Raw genomic sequence first — 20,803 nt, forward strand, 5'->3', positions numbered from 1 at the left:
CCCTAGTTCATTTCCCAGAGTTAGAAGTCTTTATGTTCTGTCTCCCTTTCTGATATTTCTCACACATTTCTTCTCCCTTCCCTTATATTCCCTTTCACTATTATTCATATTCCCCAAATGAATGAGAACATACACTGTTTGTCCTTCTCCGGTTACTGTGGCCAAGTTCAAAAAGGGTGTTGCCTGAGTTCTCCTCTGGGATTTTGATGGAATCTTGTCTCACATTTAGATCTTTCATCTATTTTGAGTTTATCTTTGTGTATGGTGCAAGAGAGTGGTCCAGTTTCATTCTTCTGCATGTGGATGTCCAATTTTCCCAGCACCATTTATTGAAGAGACTGTCTTTCTTCCAGTGGATCGTCTTTCCTCCTTTATCGTATATTAGTTGACCATAAAGTTCAGGGTCCACTTCTGGGTTCTCTATTCTGTTCCATTGATCTATGTGTCTGTTTTTGTGCCAGTACCACTCTGTCTTGATGACCACAGCTTTGTAGTACAACCTGAAATCTGGCATTGTGATGCCCCCAGATATGGTTTTCTTTTTTAAAATTCCCCTGGCTGTTCGGGGTCTTTTCTGATTCCACACAAATCTTAAAATAATTTGTTCTAAGTCTCTGAAGAAAGTCCATGGTATTTTGATAGGGATTGCATTATACGTGTAAATTGCCCTGGGTAACATTGACATTTTCACAATATTAATTCTGCCAATCCATGAGCATGGAATATTTTTCCATCTCTTTGTGTCTTCCTCAATTTCTTTCAGAAGTGTTCTGTAGTTTTTAGGGTATATTTTGAGAACCATTTGAATGGTAAATGGTTCTCCAACCTTTTATTTTCAGGTTGTAGGTGTCCTTCTGTCTAAAATGAGTCTCTTGTAGACAGCAGATAGATGGGTCCTGCTTTTTTATCCAGTCTGAAACCCTGCGCCTTTTGATGGGGTCATTAAGCCCATTCACGTTCAGAGTTACTATTGACAGATATGAGTTTAGTGTCATCATGATATCTATTTAGTCCTTGTTTTTGTGGATTGTTCCACTGAACTTCGTCTTAAAGGGGAATTTTAAGAGTCCCCCTTAAAATTTCTTGCAGAGCTGGTTTGGAGGTCACATATTCTTTCAGTTCCTGCCTGTCTTGGAAGCTCTTTATCTCTCCTTCCATTTTGAATGAGAGCCTTGCTGGATAAAGTATTCTTGGTTGCATGTTCTTCTCATTTAGGACCCTGAATATATCCTGCCAGCCCTTTCTGGCCTGCCAGGTCTCTGTGGAGAGGTCTGCTGTTACCCTAATATTCCTCCCCATGAAAGTCAGGGACTTCTTGTCTCTTGCTGCTTTAAGGATCTTCTCTTTATCTTTGGAATTTGCAAGCTTCACTATTAAATGTCGAGGTGTTGAACGGTTTTTATTGATTTTAGGGGGGGATCTCTCTATTTCCTGGATCTGAATGCCTGTTTCCCTTCCCAGATTGGGAAAGTTTTCAGCTAGGATTTGTTCAAATACATATTCTGGCCCTCTGGCCCTTTCGGCGCCCTCGGGAACCCCAATTAAACGTAGGTTTTTCTTCCTTAGGCTGTCATTTATTTCCCTTAATCTGTCTTCATGGTCCCTTAATTGTTTGTCTCTTTTTTCCTCAGTTTCCCTCTTTGCCATTAACTTGTCTTCTATGTCACTCACTCGTTCTTCCACCTCGTTAACCCTCGTCGTTAGGACTTCTAGTTTGGATTGCAAACTGCAATTCTTAATGCATTGAAAGAAGCAAAGCAGTCAGTACTTTCCCAACCCATAGAGTTGTGGAATGCCATGTTCTTCTCTTTTCTTGGAGACCTTGTGTCTTCATGTGTGTCTACGACTCATGGAGATGCAGACAGACTGAGGCACCAATCTTAGACCATACACTGAACCAGTAACCCTTTCTTTGTTTCTCATTTTTAGGTAAAAGTTAATAGGCATAGATGTGAAGATGCTTTGCCCACACCCAGTGGATCATTTCATAAAGCCCTGCGGTGTCGCATTCTACCTTGCAAACCACCAGTAAAACCAATGCCTTTTCAATATCGACACTTGTGTGGCCAACATGCGTCTTAAACTCAGTGTGTCTATCTGCCTCCCTCCCTCCCTCCTAAGTAAAACCTGCTTGTCCCTCATCTCAGTAAATGGCACCTCTATTTACTTCATTGTTCAAATTGAAAATCTCACATTTTCTTGACCCCTGTCATTCTGTCATGCTCCTCATCCAGTTCGTTAGCAAATTCTACCTTCACATTATGTTCTTACTCTAAGTAGTTATGTCTTCCTTCATCATTACCACTCTATTCCAAACCACCAGCATCCTGGGCCCAGTCTGTTGTGACGGGTCTGAATTGTTTTTCAGTCCTTGCCTGCCTCGTGGTCTCCACATAGCAGCCAGAATATCTATTAGAAACATAAGTCAGATCATGCCATTCCTCTATGCAAATCCTCCAACATGCTTTGAGTAAGGTCTAATTTCCTTACCATGACCTTCAAGAACCTGCATCATCTAGCTCTTGTTTGCTTTTTAGGATTCCTTTCCTGTTACCCTGGCTCTTTTACTCTGTTCCTATTGCATTGGCTTTTTTTTTTTTTTTTTTTCCTTTTGCTCTTAGGCAATGCCATTGCAAGGCCAGTTTGTTCATTTCAGTCTGATCTCAGCTCAGAGAGGAAAGCCTGGCTACTCTTCTGAGACTATATACACACAAACTCCACTCCCACCACTCTTTGTATTCCCTTCTTACCCTGTTTCACTTTTCTTTATCATATTTACCTCTAGGTAGCATTCTGCTATATATTTATTTACTTACCCATTTATTGTGCATATTCTCCAGAATGAGAGTCCCCTAGGGCAGGGCCATGTCTGTCTTGTGTGCTATAGCTCCAGCTCCATTTAGAACAGAACTCAACACATAATCAGTGCTAAGTATTTTACTGAACTAATGTATTTTCCAGGGACAACAGGTGAAATCCTAAAGATAGCCACCAACATTAAGAGAAAAGAGGGTAAGGGGCAAATCTTTGGGGAAATATTGCAATTGAAGGCAAAAGAGGCACTTTAAAGGAAATGACGTCTCTCCCTGCCTCCCCCATTAACTAAGCATGAAGAGAGCATAGCATGCATTGGGGAACCCAGCCAGGAAGGCGTCAGCTGGACTCAGCTCTCCGCCCCAACCCTAAGAACACACACCAAAAACCTGGACAGTGTGACAGCTCAACCTCTGAGCTAAGGGGGTGCTCTCTCCTGTTATCCTGAAACACCCATTTAACAGGGTTTCAAACTGGGATCCCAAGGCCACGGTGTTGTCTTAGCCTCTGAGCTGTGACAAAGCAGCAGCTCCAGAACACCCTGGGAATCTGCGTGGGCTGCTTGTGGCTTTCCTTCAGAAGTCAAAGCGTGACTCTTAAGAAAACAGACCCTAGAGAATGACCTCTTTTATTAGGTTCACCATCTTCGCCACAGAGAGACCATAGTGTTTGTCCATAGCCTGAAATACTCAAAGGCCATCTTGTTGAAAAGAGGGTGAGCCTTCAGGTCTCTTTGTTGCCATTAATCCTTGTCCCTGCTGGTCTCTCCCTTTTGCATCAGAAAAGCTTTCTTGTATTTTTTTTTTTTTCTTAAGAGAGGGAGAAAACAGCTGTGTGGGATTTGAGAATGGGATTTTAATGGTCACTGAAGACATACAAAAGCTCTGCTGTGATCCTGAAGTGTTCTGGGGGCAATTGACTCCTTTGTCTGGGGCAGCAAAACATGCTGGCTGCTCGAGGAGAAAAGAGAACCAACTGGAACATGCAATTGAGGTCTCTTCAGACCAAATCTTCAGCCCATTTGCAAAAAAGTGGTTTTCAGGCATCTCTTCATGACATTCAGAATCACTCTTTGCTGTTTAGCTCATTTTTACCTTGTGAAAGAAATTAATTTGGAAGGTGCTTGGCAGGAATTATTTCTGTAGGTCTTTCTGTAAGGAAAATGGAAACTGTGAGTGACACTATGAGTTTGTTTATGTGAAGCAGGCCTTTCACTGGGAGAAAAAAGACCGGTGCCCTCCTTTCTGCAGTGACAAGGGGCATTTCTCAGCCCTTTGCTCAGTTGGGAAATTGCAACAGCTGTGGGACATTGTGAGGCTTCTCAAAATGTAACCTCAAAAAGGCTTTGGGGGATTTAAATAGTTCTAAGGACGAGTGGACACCCAGAGCAGCAGGAGCCCATCCTGTTATATTTTCCAACGAGAACCAGAGCCATTCTCATGCACCCATGAAGGGATCCATTTTCTGCCAGAGGAACTACAGCAGAACAGACCATGCTGATCTGACTCTAAGTTATGATTAAGGTGGCTTTGAAATCATTGCCATCATCTGGCACTTTCCCATTAGCGGAATGAATGTTACAAAAATGGAAATGGCTTGGCTAGAGGGGCTCCAGATGGCCTTGGTTTTATTTACTTTCTACCAGCCTTCACAACATCTGACTCCTTAGAGCCACGAAGAAGTTATTCTCTGCCTGCTGGCCTTCTGCTAGCCTTCAGACAGTAAGGTGGGACACAGGATAAAAAGTCATGAATTCCTAGTACATAGTTCAGCCCAGCTTCTCATGGGAGATTAGCTGAAACCAGAGTCATCAAAGAAACCACTATCAAGTGGGGCTGTGTTTAGAGACTAGGTCTGGAATCAGACTTTGTCTGCCACAGCTCTATGCATTGGGCCCATTAGAATGCTGTTTGTTGAGAAAGCAAGAGTTTGGTTCCCTTTTAATTTTTTTAAAATATGATAAAATTAAATTAAAATGACACACAAATATTATAAAAGACAATCCAAACAGTATTAAAAAGTATTAAAATTTAGATTTTAGAGTAGACTTTTGATTGAATTTAATTGTAGACCTAATATTTGAAATGTAGCATATTTTGGCCTATGATTTAGAAAAAAACCTTGTTTCGGTTTTTTTCAGATTATAAAGTGAATAATAAAAAGACATTTTTATTAATGGTAATAGAGGACTTTGTCATGTTTAACTCTAAAAGTATATATGCAGGGCAGCCCGGGTGGCTCAGTGGTTTAGCGACGCCTTCGGCCCAGGGTGTGATCCTGGAGACCTGGGATCCAGTCCCACATCAGACTCCCTGCATGGAGCCTGCTTCTCCCTCTGCCTGTGTCTCTGCCTCTCTCTCTGTGTCTCTCATGAATAAATAAATAAAATCTTTAAAAAAGTATATATGCAGATTGCATTTGTAGGAAAGCATGAAAACGGGGTATTCCCCCTCACAGACATTGAAGAGATATAATAGCTAATATTATCATGTGATATTTTGTTTTCTATTTCTCAGCAGCTTAAGTATGAAAGAGAATGTGTTTATTCCAGTCAGACTCCTCTAACATCACGTAGAGAATCCTCAGCAGTCTTGAATTAAGATTCAGTCTGCACTTTTGCAAGAGCCCTTTCTCCCTCTTAAATTCAAAGCTCTTAATCTCACTGTAGGTGTATTTCACAGACTAGCTGTGGGACCTTGGCCAAATTATTTAATATCCTTAAGTCTGTTTCTGTAAAATGGAGTCAATAATAGCACCTAACTCCTTAGGGTTGTTTTCAGGGACAAATGAGATAAGGTATGAAAAGCTTTTGGCATGATGAACAGGAGATTGGAAGTATTCAGCAAATGTTAGCCATTAGAAAGGCTATTTTGATGGTTATGTTGATGTCTGAATATGATACTGAGAACCCACTTAAGCACATTTACTTTATATTCATATTCTAAAACAAGATATAAATCTACATTTAACTAACAACACCAGAAATATAGCCAGAAGCATTGTTTATTAATTTCCTTGTAGTTCATTCTTTCAGGAGACATTTACCATGGTTTACTTTTCATAACACATGAACTTTATTACAAACACAAAGCATGTTGTGTTGGAGAGCTTATTGGTAAGACTCTTGAGATTACCCTTCCTACAGCCACCAGAGGGTGAGCTTTTCAGAACCCAGCTCTGGTCATATTCCTCTCTTTTAATGGCTCCTCAACCTGAAGAATAAAACCCAAATGCCTAGCATTCAAGAATTTCTAAAGTCTATCCTAACCTTCCTTTCTTCCCTCTTCTCCTGTATGTTGTACGTGACCTTTTATGACCTGCCCCCTTTCCTTCTTGGGGAGATCCTATTCATCCTTTAAGGGTCCACACAAACGTGGCCTCCTCTAGGAAGCCTTTAGGGATGCCATCAGCCAGAATTAATATCACCCTCTTCTCTGTTCTTTCAGCACTGGGAGTATGTTCAATGAATGATTTTCAATTTATAACCCCTCCGACAGTCCTATGAAATAGGAGAAGTCATCAAGTGCTTGTGCTCAAAAATAATTAGGACCACTGTGATCCCTGCTTCTAAGGAGCTCGTGGTCTAGGGAGAGAGAACCCATGAACACCTCTAACGGTGGGCAACATGGCAAGGGGTGTACACAGAAAACCCAAAGGAGGTACACATTCTGTATTCAGGGAGTTTGTGTGGAGGAGTGTGGGGTCAATGCCATCTATTTGCACCTATCACTCATATCATCCTTCCTTGGCTTCTGTCCCCTCACTGACCAGATCATTTCCCCCTTTGGCTAGTCAGTTGCAGGGCTGGGACATATTATGATGGAGTGCAAGAACGCTGCATTTTGTGTACAAATGGAACCTTCCAAAATGAGGAAGGACAAATCACATGCGAACCTTGCCCAAGATCAGAAAATCCTGGAGCCCTGAAGACTCCAGAAGCTTGGAATGTATCGGAATGTGGAGGTAAGTGTTCCATCTTCCTCTTCTTATTCCTCTGGTCTCCAATATTACCTAGACAGAAGGCATAAGTAGCGTTTCAGTGCAAATAGCACATACTGCACCCTTGGGCTTCCTACAGGCAGGGACCATATTATATGGCTTCGTCTTTGGCTTCAGTGCCTGCCTCAGTGCCCAACACATGCTGGGCTGATGCTCACTTGAATAAATAAATGAAAAGCTGATAGAATACATTGGCAGAAGAAAAGGTGGAAAGGTTGCTGTTGCATGCTTTACTCACTGTAAATAAATATACCTTGAGACCTTATTGATCTCCCAGTGTATGGGGATGGTCTGAAAGTGTTAAGTTGGAGAAAGTAGTTCTAATTCTTTTTCTAGCTTTGGTCTCAAATTCATACCTTATTGATTTTTTTTTTTTACCTTATTGATTTTTAAAGAGTATCCATCTGGTTGTTTTGTCAGAACTCTGGGAAGAGTTTTTAATGTCCCTTATAAAATGTTAACTCTGGAGCCAAGCTTACTTGGGTTTTGTGGGCTTGTTTCCTATTTATTTTATTAGTAAATGTCTTCCTTTTATTAGATGGAAGAAGGGCCAAATTGATGCTCTGTGAGTTCAAATAGAAGGTGTGATCTAACACTGCAGTTTGTAGGTGATGTCCGTGGTGAAGAGCATGGGATGATGTCCTGTGGCTCCCATCTCTCCTCCCAGTGACCTCCAGAGCCAGCTTTAGCCCCCACCTAAATGACTCCAGACTCAACTACAGAACCTTTCAAAAGGTTAAAGTCATAGGGTGCCTGGGTGGCTCAGTCAGTTACATCCAACTCTTGATTTTGGCTCAGGCCATGACCTCAGGGTCGTGAGATGGAACCCCACGGAGGGCTCCACACTCAGCAGGAAGTCTGCTTGAGATTTTCTCTCTCCCTCAGCCTCTGCCCCTCTCCTCCCCTCAAACCAACTACAGGGTTGATAAGGAGGCACTTTGGGACATCTGTTTACATTATGTGACCTTATTAAGATATCTTTATAGTAAGAATAATACTAGTAATAATAGCAATTGCTAACACTTATTAAATACTTAACCTATGCCAGGCATCATGCAAGGTGTATTACATGAATTATTATTATCGTTGTTGTATCACTGCAACAACTTTGTGAGGTTAAAGTGAATGGTTGAAGGTCATACAGCCAAAGAGTGGAGGATTTGAATCAGAACATAGGTCTGACAGACTCCAGACTCTTCCTTTGAATGTGTGTTTACTAAATGCCATTATATCTATAACCTATGGCTAATAAGAAGACCATGAAATTTAATAGGGGAGAGATGATCAGCAGTACAAGAGACACAGCTTTTCATAACATCTTGGCAGTGACAAGCTAATTCCTAAGAATCATGTGCTCTTATAAATCTTTTTGTTTATGGCTGTGCTTCTTGTCATAAATTTAAAAAATGATCAAGTAGGGTGTTTAAAGTAAATGCCACTGGGTCCCTCTATCAATATGGATTAGATTGGTTGGATTTAGTAGAAGGAGGACAGGACACACTTTAGTGACTTAGTAAACCTAATTGATAAAACAGGGAGACTCTTTCATGACCAGAAGAGTCTTTATATCACTAGGATGTAATCAGCTGGGTGAGGGTATACTTCTGGGTTGAATTGATTCCAGAGCAGAGAACCCTCCCTGGGGAGGGTGCTGGCTGCACACTGTGTAGTCCTAAACCTTAAGCAAACTCAGGCATGGTCCATTCTTTGGAAGCAGTTGACCCTTGGCTCCTTGGTCTCTGTCTTTGCACTGTGCTCTGTAGCCCTGTGTGTAAACATCAGGCGCTCACATCCCACCTTCTCAGGGTCAGTGGCAGGGCAGGGCAGGGCAGGGCTTTTCTCACTGAGGTGGGAGCTCAGATCAGCACAGGGTGACAGGTCTGACCAAATTCTGAGCTCATCTACAGAGAGATGGGAAAGTGTCCACCCAAGGGACACAGGGGACCTTGCTCACTTAGGGTCATTGGTTTCCCCAGGTCTTTGCCAACCTGGTGAATATTCTGCAGATGGTTTTGCACCCTGCCAGCTCTGCGCCCTGGGCACATTCCAGCCTGAGGCTGGCCGTACTTCCTGCTTCCCCTGTGGAGGAGGGCTCCCCACCAAACACCTGGGAGCCACTTCCTTCCAGGACTGTGAGACCAGAGGTGAGGACTTGGCAGCTTGCCTTTTTCCAGAACTGAATTTCCCTTTTGAGAACCATGGGAGTCTGGTCAAGCTCCGATCAAGCCCAGTCCAGAGATGCCCTGTGTGGTCCCAGTGGCTGGGAGATCAGGTCCCAGCTCCAACCACTCCTGCAGGATGTGCAGGGAGCATGGGAACTCTCTAGACGTGGTCTCCCCCAACCACCTGGACCCCTTCAAACAGGGATGACCAGTCTAGGAGAGGTTCTTGGCTCCTTCTTTTCAGTCTTCCTCCATCCCAGCACCCTTCCCTGGAGCTCCCCTCCCATACAGGTCCTACCTGTCCCCAGAGCTCGACTGCCGCTTCTCCCAGGGCCCCAACCCTGGGCCTGGCATCAGTTTGACATCCTCAGAGCTGACAAGTGCTCCCTGCATGAAAACTCAGCTAAGCTCATCTATGCCAGACTCTGCACGTGCTGTAAACTCTTTGAAGCTACACCCATACTTTGTTCCCTTTGTATTTTTCTCAGTGTCATGAGTCATAAGTCCCACCCAAGCTGGCTATTTAGGGAATTAAGTGTTGATTAGCCCCAGATAAGTAGGAAAGCAGTACTTTGTTTGGGCATACAAATTTATAGCACGGACTGTGAAAACTTTTATGTGACTGATAAATATAGTTTTGCTTTGTTTTTTTGCTTCATTCTTCCCCCCATCCCCACCCCACAGTTCAATGTTCACCTGGACATTTCTACAACACCACCACTCACCGATGTATCCGTTGCCCAGCAGGAACATATCAGCCTGAATTTGGAAAAAATAACTGTGTTTCTTGCCCAGGAAATACTACCACTGACTTTGATGGCTCCACAAACATAACCCAGTGTAAAGGTGGGTCTCTCTAAGGCTTTCACAGTCTTGACCCAGAGGAAAGTGCCTGGGTCCACCTGGGGCAGGGAGGTTGGGGCAGGTGTCCCAGGCCCATTGAGAACCATGAGGAAGCTATTACCCAGCTCCGAGTGCTGCAGGTTGGTGCTGAAGGAGAGCCATACTTGACTCCCAGGTATTCCCCTGTGCTGATCCTGGCTACTCCTCCAGGCATCTCGACAGGATATACTTGCTGACATTTCCTCTGAGCTGCAGAATTTCAGTTCAGCAAACACTGTTTGAGGACCTGTTACATTCTAGACATGGCAAGCAGAAGTCCCTGGCCCTGCAGGCAGCACAGGCTGTAGGATTGCAGAGGAGAGGGCAATTCATTCTGTCTAGTGAGATGAGGAAAGGCTTCTGGAGGGCACAGGAAGGTTTTGATGGAGAGAAAGGGGGGGATTGGGAGAAAGAGCTTTATACCCAAGACAACAACTGTGAGGAAGTACAGACTCAGAAGAGTGAAAGAAGAGAAGAGACCCCTGGACCTGGATCATGGAATGTCTCAGGAGAATCTGAGGCAGATCAGGAAGGGAAGCCTTGAATGCCACACAGTGGAGTTTAATTTGTATTCTATAGGAATGGGAAAGCAAATCATTCAAAGACTTGCTGCATGCTTGGGCCAGTTGGTTGCTTTTTAATCACTATGTAAAATTCTCCAGTAAAGGTCAGAAGTAAATCTCTGCTGATCTATTATCAATAAGACAGCAGGTATAGGGGAGCAAGGAGATCTCCCCAAACTGGAGGAATTTGAGATTGAGGTTCACAGTGTTATAAAATTCTTCCCTATACCCAGATGGAGTCTGTTTCTTTGTCCCCCCATCCCTGGCCTTTGGTTGGCCCTTAGGAACCACATGGCACAGATCCTCAGGTAGCCCTTCAGGCTTGAAGGCAGTTTTCTCAACTCCATGGCTCTCCCCACTCGACCCCCTTCCAAGAAGAAAAGCCTCTTTATTTTTTTCTAATGGAAATAATAATTCCCAGTTATAATTAAAGAGGAAAAAGTCTCTTCAACATCCCCTCTTGCACACATTCACCTGACAGTTTTAAACAGTAAGCCCCTCCCTTGAGGGCAAGGACTGTGTCTTTCTCATTTCTGAACCCCCAGAGCTTTTGCTAACATTTGTTAGATGAATGGAGATTCAATGAATGAAGATATGCCTAAACTGGTTGTGTGTGTGTGTGATACTCCTTGCCCTTGATGCCAGAGGTGAATATCCAGCATGCCCCATATTGGCTGATACCTAATTGGAATTCTCTTCCACACCAAAAATAAAATGTGCTCTTGACTAGAAAGAAAAGAGAAAGACTATGGATATCATGAATTCATATAAGGTCTCTAGGAAAAGGTCAAATATCCTCTAATTAGCAGTAAGCTCTATTATTCCTATTTTGACAGACCTAGAAGTTCTGTGTCATGGGTTCCCCTTGCACTTAGACTTTGTAAACAAAATATTGAATACTAAAGTTGTCCTTTGTTTCACAAATGCCTGCTCAAGATCACCTTCAAGTTAGTGAGAAAATGGTAACTCAGAGGGGAACTCAGTATGGTGAGCTCTGTGTGGGGAGTTAGTGTAGTTGGGCTCCCACGGAGAGGGGAAGGGATAGACTTTACAGGGCACAGGGCACACTAATTCCTGGGATGGTGCCATCTGCATACCTCATGCCTTGATGGCAATAGGGCTGCAGCAGTTTTCATCAACTGAGCTGCCCATCGTCATGACACAGTGACAACAGTGTTGTGCCTTCATAACTCATGGAATTTCCCTTTCCAGACAGAAGATGTGGAGGAGAGCTGGGAGATTTTACTGGGTACATTGAATCCCCAAACTACCCAGGCAATTACCCAGCCAACACCGAGTGTACATGGACCATCAACCCACCACCCAAGCGCCGAATCTTGATCGTGGTCCCTGAGATCTTCCTGCCCATAGAAGATGACTGTGGAGACTACCTGGTGATGCGGAAAACCTGTGCGTCCCCTCCCTCTGTCCCCCTCCCTTTCTAAGGCTAGTGGAGAAGCCTGCTGGCATGCTCCCCAGCTTTAAGTGTGAGCAGCACACCTAGGGTGTCCCCTCTATATTAGAACAGAGATGGGACATAAGTTTATAGCATTTGCCAAGAAACAAAATTTAGACAAAAGCCCACCTTGAGGCCTCTTGGTGAACCCCAGAGGTAGTGATTCTGCAGGTCAGTCTTCCCCTCTAGGCTCACTGGGGACTCTCTTCTACAACATCATAGAGCCAATGAAGCTCATAGAGGGCTGGCCCCACACACTTGCTTCACCATGGGAAGCCACTTGTGGCTTGGGGACTGACTAAGGTAAAGGTCATAGTCCAGCCAGGAGGGACCCCCCCCTCCCATCTTGGCATATGACCCAGTGTCCATTGAGAGACACTACCATCAACACAACTTCAAGGCAGTATAGTGACTGGGCCCAGCAGCCAGATTGCTTAGATCTGAACCCAGTTTCACCTCTTGTTGGTTCTGTGAACCATACATTCTGGATTTGTCTGTGACTTAGTTTCCTTTTTTGTTAAAATGGGGATAGTATAGTTCTTACCTCATAGAGTCATCATGAGGAATAAATGAGTTCATATTCATAAAGCACTTAGAATAATGACACATGGAGCCACCATGTGTTTGCCCCTCTTATTAGTGGTTACAGTGTCTCAAGTCAAGTATAGGTTTGAATCCTGACTTATCCACATACTGACTTTGTGACACAACCTCTGTAAATGAGTTAACAACTGCACCAACTTCCTATGGTTTTCGGAGGGGTAATGAGGTAAAGTCCATAAAGTATGCCCTGCCCTGCCCTGCCTGGTCAGAAGAAACGGGGATCTGTGATGATTATTGCTGGCCTCTGGACTTGGAGGCCTCTCCTCAGCTCCTGCAGTGGGCACTGGGGCCTAGGCTGCTGCTGTTTGCCTAGCCCTGGGCCTTTCAATTCTCTGAGGGAATCCAGTCACGAGCTGAGTCTACTCAGTTTCCAGGACTTTGGCCCCCTATGGTGACAAAACTGGGCCTGAGGAGCTCTTGATCATGACTTGTTTTATGGCGCATTTGAAAAAATGAGTGTTATTGTTTGGCTGCTCAGGATGAGTCTTGAAGACCACCTCCCCCCCACCTTCCCTTGGCAGCTTCATCTAATTCTGTGACAACATATGAAACCTGCCAGACCTACGAACGCCCCATCGCCTTCACCTCCAGATCAAAGAAGCTGTGGATTCAGTTTAAGTCCAATGAAGGGAACAGTGCCAGAGGCTTCCAGGTCCCTTATGTGACTTATGATGGTAAGCACTGTGAAGCTCAGGCCGCACCACACCCAAGGAGCTTCTTTGCTTTCAATCACACCAACTTCTGGGCCAGCTGGTGGATTGCTGACAAGCACACATGCTCAGAAAGGCAGGTGGGATAAGGAGAAAGGACACTGCTGACTCACAAGTGCCAAATTTTAAACAGGCGTCTGGGGACACTAGCTACAGGGATGAAAACATGTTTCAGAAAATAAATAAAAATGAGCATAGCTTAGTGGGTGAGAACATGGGCCAGCCCTGGCCTCATCTTTTCAGTGACATTGTGTAAGTTATTCACCATCTCTAAGCCTCATTTCCTTTCCTTTTTTTTTTTTTACATTTAAAAAAATTTTTAATTCAATTAATTAACATATACTGTATTATTAATTTCAGAGGTAGAGTTCATTGATTCATCAGTTGCATATAACACCCAGTGCTCATTACATCAAGTGCCCTCCTTAATGCCCATCACCCAGTTATCCCATCTGCCCATCTACTACCCCTCCAGCAACCCTCAGTTTGTTTCCTAGAGTTAGGAGTCACTTATAGTTTTTCTCCCTTTCTGGTTTTGTCTTGCTTATTTTTTCCTCCCTTCCCCTACGATCCTCTGTTTTGTTTCTTTTTTTTTTTTTAATTTTTATTTATTTTATGATAGTCACACAGAGAGAGAGAAAGAGGCAGAGACATAGGCAGAGGGAGAAGCAGGCTCCATGCACCGGGAGCCCGACGTGGGATTCGATCCGGGGTCTCCAGAATCACGCCCTGGGCCAAAGGCAGGCGCCAAACCGCTGCGCCACCCAGGGATCCCTGTTTTGTTTCTTAAATTCCATATATGAGTGAGATCGTATCATTGTTTTTCTTTAACTTATTTCACTTATTGTACTTAGTACAATTGTACTTAGTTTTCTTTAACTTATTTCACTTATTGTACTTAGTACAATAAGTGAAATAAATTCCTCTAGTTCTATCCATGTCATTGCAAATGGCAAGATTTCATTTTTTTTGATGCCTGAGTAGTAGTCCATTATATATATATACACCATATCTTCTTTATCTATTCATCTGTGGATGGACATCTGGGCTCTTTCCATATTTTGGCTATTGTGGACATTGCTACTATAAACATTGGGGTGCAGGTGCCCCTCCGGATCTCTACGTTTGTATCTGGGTAAATACCTAGTAGTGCAGTTGCTGGGTCAAAAGGTAGCTCTATTTTTAATTTTTTCAGGAATTTCCATACTGTTTTCTAGAGTGCCTTCACCATCTAAGCCTCATTTTCTTAATGTGTAAATAAGGATAATCATTAGAGCTAATGTGAGAGTTAAATGGGATAGTCCATAAAGGACTTGGTGCAGTGCCTGGCACACAGTAAATGCTCAGTCAATGCTAGCTAATTATCATTGTGGCTTTTATTATATGGAATCCTGAGGAGGGAGGAGAAAGACTCAATCTCTGGTCTTATCTCTGCTAATAGTTTGCTGTGTGGTTTTAGAAAAATCAGATGACTTCTCTGGTTTTATTTTCTTCTTGTTAAGTAAAGGGGTGGTCCATGTGAGTGATGGTCCCTAAGTCCCAGTGATGGGACTCTGTTGACAAACATTGACTTGGAATACAAAATGAACTGGACCTTGTCCTGGAAGACCTCATTATCCAGTGGGGGGACAAGTCATCTGTTCATTCACGAATTTATTAATTCATCTTATCTGTCTATCCCAACGAATACTTAGTGAGCATCTCCTGTGCCAGGTATTGGGCAAGCTGCTAGAGACCACATGGTTAGTCATGAGACACAACTCCTAGATGCTGTAATGTGGCAGGTACAAAGCTCTGTGTGAGGACAGAAGAACAGGCACCAGTTAATCCTTCATGGTATGGCAAAATCTCAAGAAATTTCGGTCCTCAAAGAACATGATATATATAATGGGAAAGAAAAACATTAGGAAGAAAAAATGATATAGGCCACATGATAGAGTACCTGACATGGGTGGTGATTATAGCCTGATTGGGTGAGTGGGTAGGGTGCCTGGGGCTTAGCAGTGAGAGATGAGAATAGAAGTGTGTGGAGTTTGGTGGTGAAGAGCCTTGAGTAACAGACTCAGAAGAGTGTTCCTAATCTCACAGGGAGCCATTGAACCATAGAAGGTTTTTAGGCAGAGAGGGGCCAAAAGTAGATGTTTTAGAAAGAAAATATTCTATGGATTTTGTAAAAGTGTTTCACATAGTTTATTTCTCACATGTTACAAAAGCCAGGATTATCATCTCTGTGCCTGAAACCATGTCAAAGCTCCAAGGCAAGGACTCTTAGGATCAGACTACTAGGTGGACAGCAATGTCTCCCCCCTGGCTCTGCTGAGAGAGACAGAGCACCTCAACTGTCTGAGAGAAGACAACCAACAACTTCCCCTATCTGGAATCAGTGAAGGAACCAAAAAAGACATGGAGACTCCAGAATAAATATCACTAAGCTCACACATTTTATGCTGACTGTCCTCACTCTTCCTTTGTAACACAAGAAAACATCTTGATTTTTTTTTTCATTTTCTCAAAGAGTTGTAGCTTGAGCCAGGGAAATTACACATAACTCAAGTTAAGTCCTTGAGAATGTATCTTACACATGTCACAGAAGAAAATAATTGAAAATTGATGCTTTAATGAAACAGAAAATTTTCAGGTCTTTACTCAGAGCTTATTCAACCTTTATTTATTATTGTTTTAATTTATTTTTTGAAATATTTTATTTATTTATTGATGAGAGACAGAGAGAGAGAGAGAGAGAGAGAGAGAGAGAGAGAGGCAGAGACACAGGCAGAGGGAGACGCAGGCTCCATGCAGGGAGCCCGATGTGGGACACGATCCCGGGTCTCCAGGATGATGCCCTGGGCTGAAGGCGGCGCTAAACCGCTGAGCCACCAGGGCTGCCTTCAATCTTTTTAAAAAACAGACATATATTTCAGACAAGTATGATACCTGGTTTCTAAGCTTGGAAGAATAGAAATCACATTTAGAACGGGTAGGTACTAGGGTGCCTGGGGGCTCAGTTGGTTAAGCAGCTGACTCTTGATTTTGGCTCAGATCATGATCTCAGGGGCCTGGGATCAAGCTTAGCTCCTTGCTTAGTGGGGAGTCTGCTTGAGGATTCTGTTTCCCTCTCCCTCTGCTCCTCCCTACACCCCTCTTATGCTTGCTCGCTCTCTCTCTCAAATAAATCTTTTTTAAAAAGAAAGGGTGCAGGTGAAGCTGCTACAGACTGGCTCACTTACCACTGGATGATGGGGAGAGTTGTAGTCATGCCTAACATATACTGAGTAAGTGTACTGAGTACCAGGTATGTGCTAAGTGCCTTTACATGGCACATTCCTCACAATTGCCCATGAAGTACACACGATAATTTGCTGATTCTACAGACAAGGTCACTCAGGCTTAAAGATTAACTTAGACACCTGACCTGAGGTCACAGGAGGACAACATTGCAGAGGTCTCCACCACTCCAGGGCCTGAGTTCTTACCTACTACACTTTTCTCATGACAGTTGTAGCAAGTGACAAAACAGAACAGTTCTTAATAGTGGAGGGAATAGTTTTCAAAGACAGCAGTGTGAAAGCATTTGGTGTAGCAGCAAACAGCTCTTTAGTTCTCTCTTACACCAGAACACAGCACAACAACTGGTGTTCTTAGTGGTGAACACCCATCATGCAAAGGAGCTAGTGTTGTAAGGAAGACACTCTGCAGCAGAGGAATTCAAGATAAACAATAAGTACCCTTACTCAGATTTTATATTCCTTAAACTAAAAGAATAAGAAGGAAGATACCACATGAATAGAGTACCAGTGAGGTTGTATGTACATGTTTTAAATTAGTAATTATAAGAACTATATGACAGTTAATAAAAAGCTAATGAATTTCCCTGTACCATCACTTGACTGAGTAGAAACTTTTTCGAGGACTCTTCCCACACAATTCTAGTGATGTTCTTATGATTTGTTTGGTTTTGTTGCACATGATATGCATATAAAGAGGCATTCTTTTCAGCCTGGAATTTGGAAAAGACTGTGTTTTGCATATGCTTGGTTTGAATTATGACTGTAGGAAATAGACTAGACTCTGAAAGGTGGGGATTTAGATTTGGAGACAGCTTACATGATGTGCACTGCATTTAATGTGTACATCAGGACCAAAAATTATTAATAAGAAAATGAACATAGCTTTCTTCCCTCTCCAACCAGCCAAATTCTCCCCACCCCACCCCCAACCAAAAAAAAGAAGAGTCTTGCCTGGTGGGTAAGAAGCTTGATTGTTTTACACAATACATGGGCAGTGAGAAGAAAGGGAGGAGGACAGAAGGGAGAAAAGTAGAGGAGAAAAAAGCCACAGGCCTGGATGAGCTCACAGGGAGTGAGTATAGATAGAAGAAATGAGAACCAAGCACTGAGCCCTGGGTCCCTCCTACAGTAAGAGGTCAGGGAGAGGAGGAAGAAAAGCAAAGGAGTCTCAGACGAAGCAACCAGTGAGATAGGAGGAAAACCAAAGAGTGTCATATCCTGGAAGCTGAGCGAGGAAGTGGATCAAGAAGGAGGAATGACCAGAGACAGGGAGTGTTGACAATTCTTTTGAGTAGTTTCTCAATAAAGGGGGCAGAAATGTAGGATGGCAGCTGGAGGGAGAAATGAGGTCAAGGGAGGGACTCTTTTTGGATCGGAGACATAATAGCATGTTTACATGCTGATGGGAAGGCCCAAGAGGGCAAGAAAGTGTCATCATGTCACAAAGAAAGGGCAGAATTACTGGAACGATGCCCTTGCCTTGGTGAGAGAAGATGGAGCCAGTGGACTAAGTAGAGGAAGGGCCTTGACCAAATGCACAGAGGGTTCATCTGAGGAAATATGAAACAGAAGAGATGGGTGCAGAGGCCGGTAGGTGAGAGGATGTGGTGGTGGGAGTCTGTGCAAGTTCTCTTCTGATAGCCTCCTCGGTATCACAGTGGTCATTGTTCTGAGAACAGCTGCAGAAGGGGCATTTCTCAGAACCTTATTTCAAAATGAAAGAAAGAGTGAGTTTGGAAATAATGAAACCCTCTGAATGTCTATTATGTCCTTTATTCCAACAGAGGATTACCAGGAACTCATTGAAGACATAGTTCGAGATGGCAGGCTCTATGCATCTGAGAACCATCAGGAAATACTAAAGGTGAGCACACAGCCAAGGTAATGGTCACCCATCACCCAAGGAGCTCCTGGCACCACTAGAGGAAGGTTTTCCTCTTGCTCCATATGGCCATCTGTCAGACACCAGGCCTGCTCTGGGCTGAGGTTTATGTCTTTACCATACTTTATTAAAAAAAAAATTTCAGGTGGCTATCTTCAGTATTGTCAAGTGAAGTTGTATTCTTTTTACATTTGGAAATGTGTGGAAGAACAGTAGGAAACTTGGATCATAAATCCACGCCAGTGGCAAATTATGTTTCCATATTGATTCTCCAAATAGTTGAAGATCTTTTGGCTCCTTGTTTATCCTTTGAGCCTAAAGTTCACCAAATTTTAGATACTTTTAAGTAATCATCAGACACTGGCCATTTCACCAACCCTATAAATACTCCCCAGGTTCCAGTGTTGCATCTCATCTGGTTTAGAAAAAGAAAACTGTTGTTTATATGTCAGCTTTCCCTTTATGAAAGTAATACATGTTTTTTGTAGATAATTAGGGAAAATAACTGGAGAAAAGATAAAAATCAGAGGAAACAATTTTCACAAAGTGGTTTTCGGCTAATCCACCTACACAGTTCAAGGCTGGATCCATTATAGTTCCATTGGCCAAATGTTGGAATGTTGAAGTATTTTGGCTCAGTACCACAACTTCTATTCTTTTTAGGATAAGAAGCTGATCAAGGCCCTGTTTGACGTCCTGGCCCACCCCCAGAACTATTTCAAGTACACAGCCCAGGAATCCCGGGAGATGTTTCCAAGGTCCTTCATCCGATTGCTCCGTTCCAAAGTGTCCAGGTTCTTGAGGCCTTACAAATGAGCCCGCCCCCGTGCCACTTAGTGCCATGTTCCACCCGAGTGCTGCAGGGACGCAGCCGTCTGCCTCTGAGGCCAACATGGTTGGATATCGCTGTCTCTGGGAGCAGTGACCCACTAGAGTTCAACTTTTATAGATAATACAGATATTTTGGTAAATTGAACTTGGTTTTTCTTTCCCAGCATTGTAGACGTGGACTGAGAACGGCGGTGAGTCCCACTGCATCTCACTGCTGGGGGCAGATGTCTTGGATGTGTCAAGGGCTGGCTGAGCTGGACTTTAGTCAGCTCAGGTGAGACTCACCTGTCCTTCCTGGTTCTCACTCCTCCTCACGGTGGAATGGAGGCCACAGAAGGGGCTGCCTTGAAATTTCAGTTTCCTCCTGCCCAGCTCCCAGCCCCAACGGAGCCCTCTGTACCCAGGCTGTGACCAGGCAGAGCTGGAAAGGAGGGAGGGAGGGAGGTGCGGAGGGCGAGCCCCCGGAAACCTGGGAGGATTCCATTGCCCCATAGCCTCCTCCAGCCTATGTGACCTAAGTCTGATTCCAGGAACTTGGGTTCTAAGCAGTGATCATTTAAAAAAAAAAAAAAAAAAGTACTTAAAGAGGAAAGAATTAGAAATAAAAAGATAAAAACTAAGTACATAATAATGTAGCTTTAGGGATGGCCTTCCTCGCTGCCAGCTTCGACTCTGCAGCAAATGCACCCTGCTGCCTTGAGCCCCTGCGGCTGTGCTTCTGACACTCTGCTGGGTGCTGCCCTGGGGCCTGGAGAGATCAGGGCAGATGCCATCTCCTTGGTGGATGAGAATCATCACCCTCATGACAAGGACTGACTCACAAGCCCTCAGTCAGTACTGCCAAGGGTCCTGCTTCCCTGTGGGCTTGCCTCCATAGGTGTCAGAGGGCCAAGGGCACCCGGTGCAGGCCAGACTGGCACGTCTGCCTTCCTCGTCCACTCTCCAGGGTCAGACACTGACTTGGCTCTGAGGACGTGAGCAGCACCACTCAAGGCCAGGTGGGCTCCTTCCCTTCGTCGTCACGCTGCCCTCCAGAAGCAGCTATGCAGATCCTGGTCTCCTGGTCTCTGGGTGCTCAGAATCAGCTTTTGATTGGCACAGTGGGGCTTCACAATCACTTTCTCCCACAGAACTTGGAATTTTCAGTATCATTTCATTTTAAAAAATTTTGATCTCCAGGCAAAAAATCTCATTACAGTGAATAAAAAAGACTCCTATGAAACAAGCTGCCACTTCCCTGAATGGGCTGACTGCACACACCTCTAGTATTTTATTACTTTAGGGACACCCTGACTCTGGACACACAACTCTCTATACCAAAGTACTAAAAAGGTGGCTAACAAGTATTTTTAAAGAAAACAAAGGCTATTTTGTTATTGAACTCACTTTTCACCTCAGTTTCTTTTTAACCTATCCATAACATTAATTTAAAAAGAAAAAAAAAAACCCTAATCAAACTTTTCTTCTTTATTTAGATAGGTCCTGAATACCCATCTCCAATTTTTTTTTAAAGATATTTATTTATTCAGGAGAGACACACAGAAAGAGAGGTAGAGACATAGGCAGAGAGAGAAGCAGGTTCCCCACAGGGAGCCTGATGCAGGACTCAATCCC

At 43.6% G+C, this 20,803-nt stretch overlaps 1 protein-coding gene across 4 annotated transcripts in view; it reads left to right on the forward strand.

Moving 5' to 3' along the window:
• SCUBE2 (signal peptide, CUB domain and EGF like domain containing 2) overlaps positions 1-20,382 on the forward strand; it is a 70,102-nt gene extending 49,720 nt beyond the window's left edge. For 2 of the 4 annotated variants that reach the window (XM_055317879.1, XM_055317878.1), the window contains exons 17-23: positions 6,607-6,777; positions 8,790-8,957; positions 9,660-9,821; positions 11,633-11,830; positions 13,001-13,153; positions 18,261-18,340; positions 19,022-20,381. In XM_055317879.1, the coding sequence (XP_055173854.1) occupies positions 6,607-6,777; positions 8,790-8,957; positions 9,660-9,821; positions 11,633-11,830; positions 13,001-13,153; positions 18,261-18,340; positions 19,022-19,174 (1,085 nt within the window). In that variant the 3' untranslated portion in view covers positions 19,175-20,381. Of the gene's footprint in view, positions 1-6,606; positions 6,778-8,789; positions 8,958-9,659; positions 9,822-11,632; positions 11,831-13,000; positions 13,154-18,260; positions 18,341-19,021 lie in introns of all 4 variants that reach the window. The other 2 variants (XM_055317877.1, XM_055317881.1) reach the window with 1 other exon arrangement.
• Positions 20,383-20,803: the final 421 nt, after the last annotated feature.

Source organism: Nyctereutes procyonoides, unplaced genomic scaffold (genome assembly GCF_905146905.1).
Source record: "Nyctereutes procyonoides isolate TBG_1078 unplaced genomic scaffold, NYPRO_anot_genome, whole genome shotgun sequence".
Lineage (NCBI taxonomy): Eukaryota > Metazoa > Chordata > Mammalia > Carnivora > Canidae > Nyctereutes > Nyctereutes procyonoides.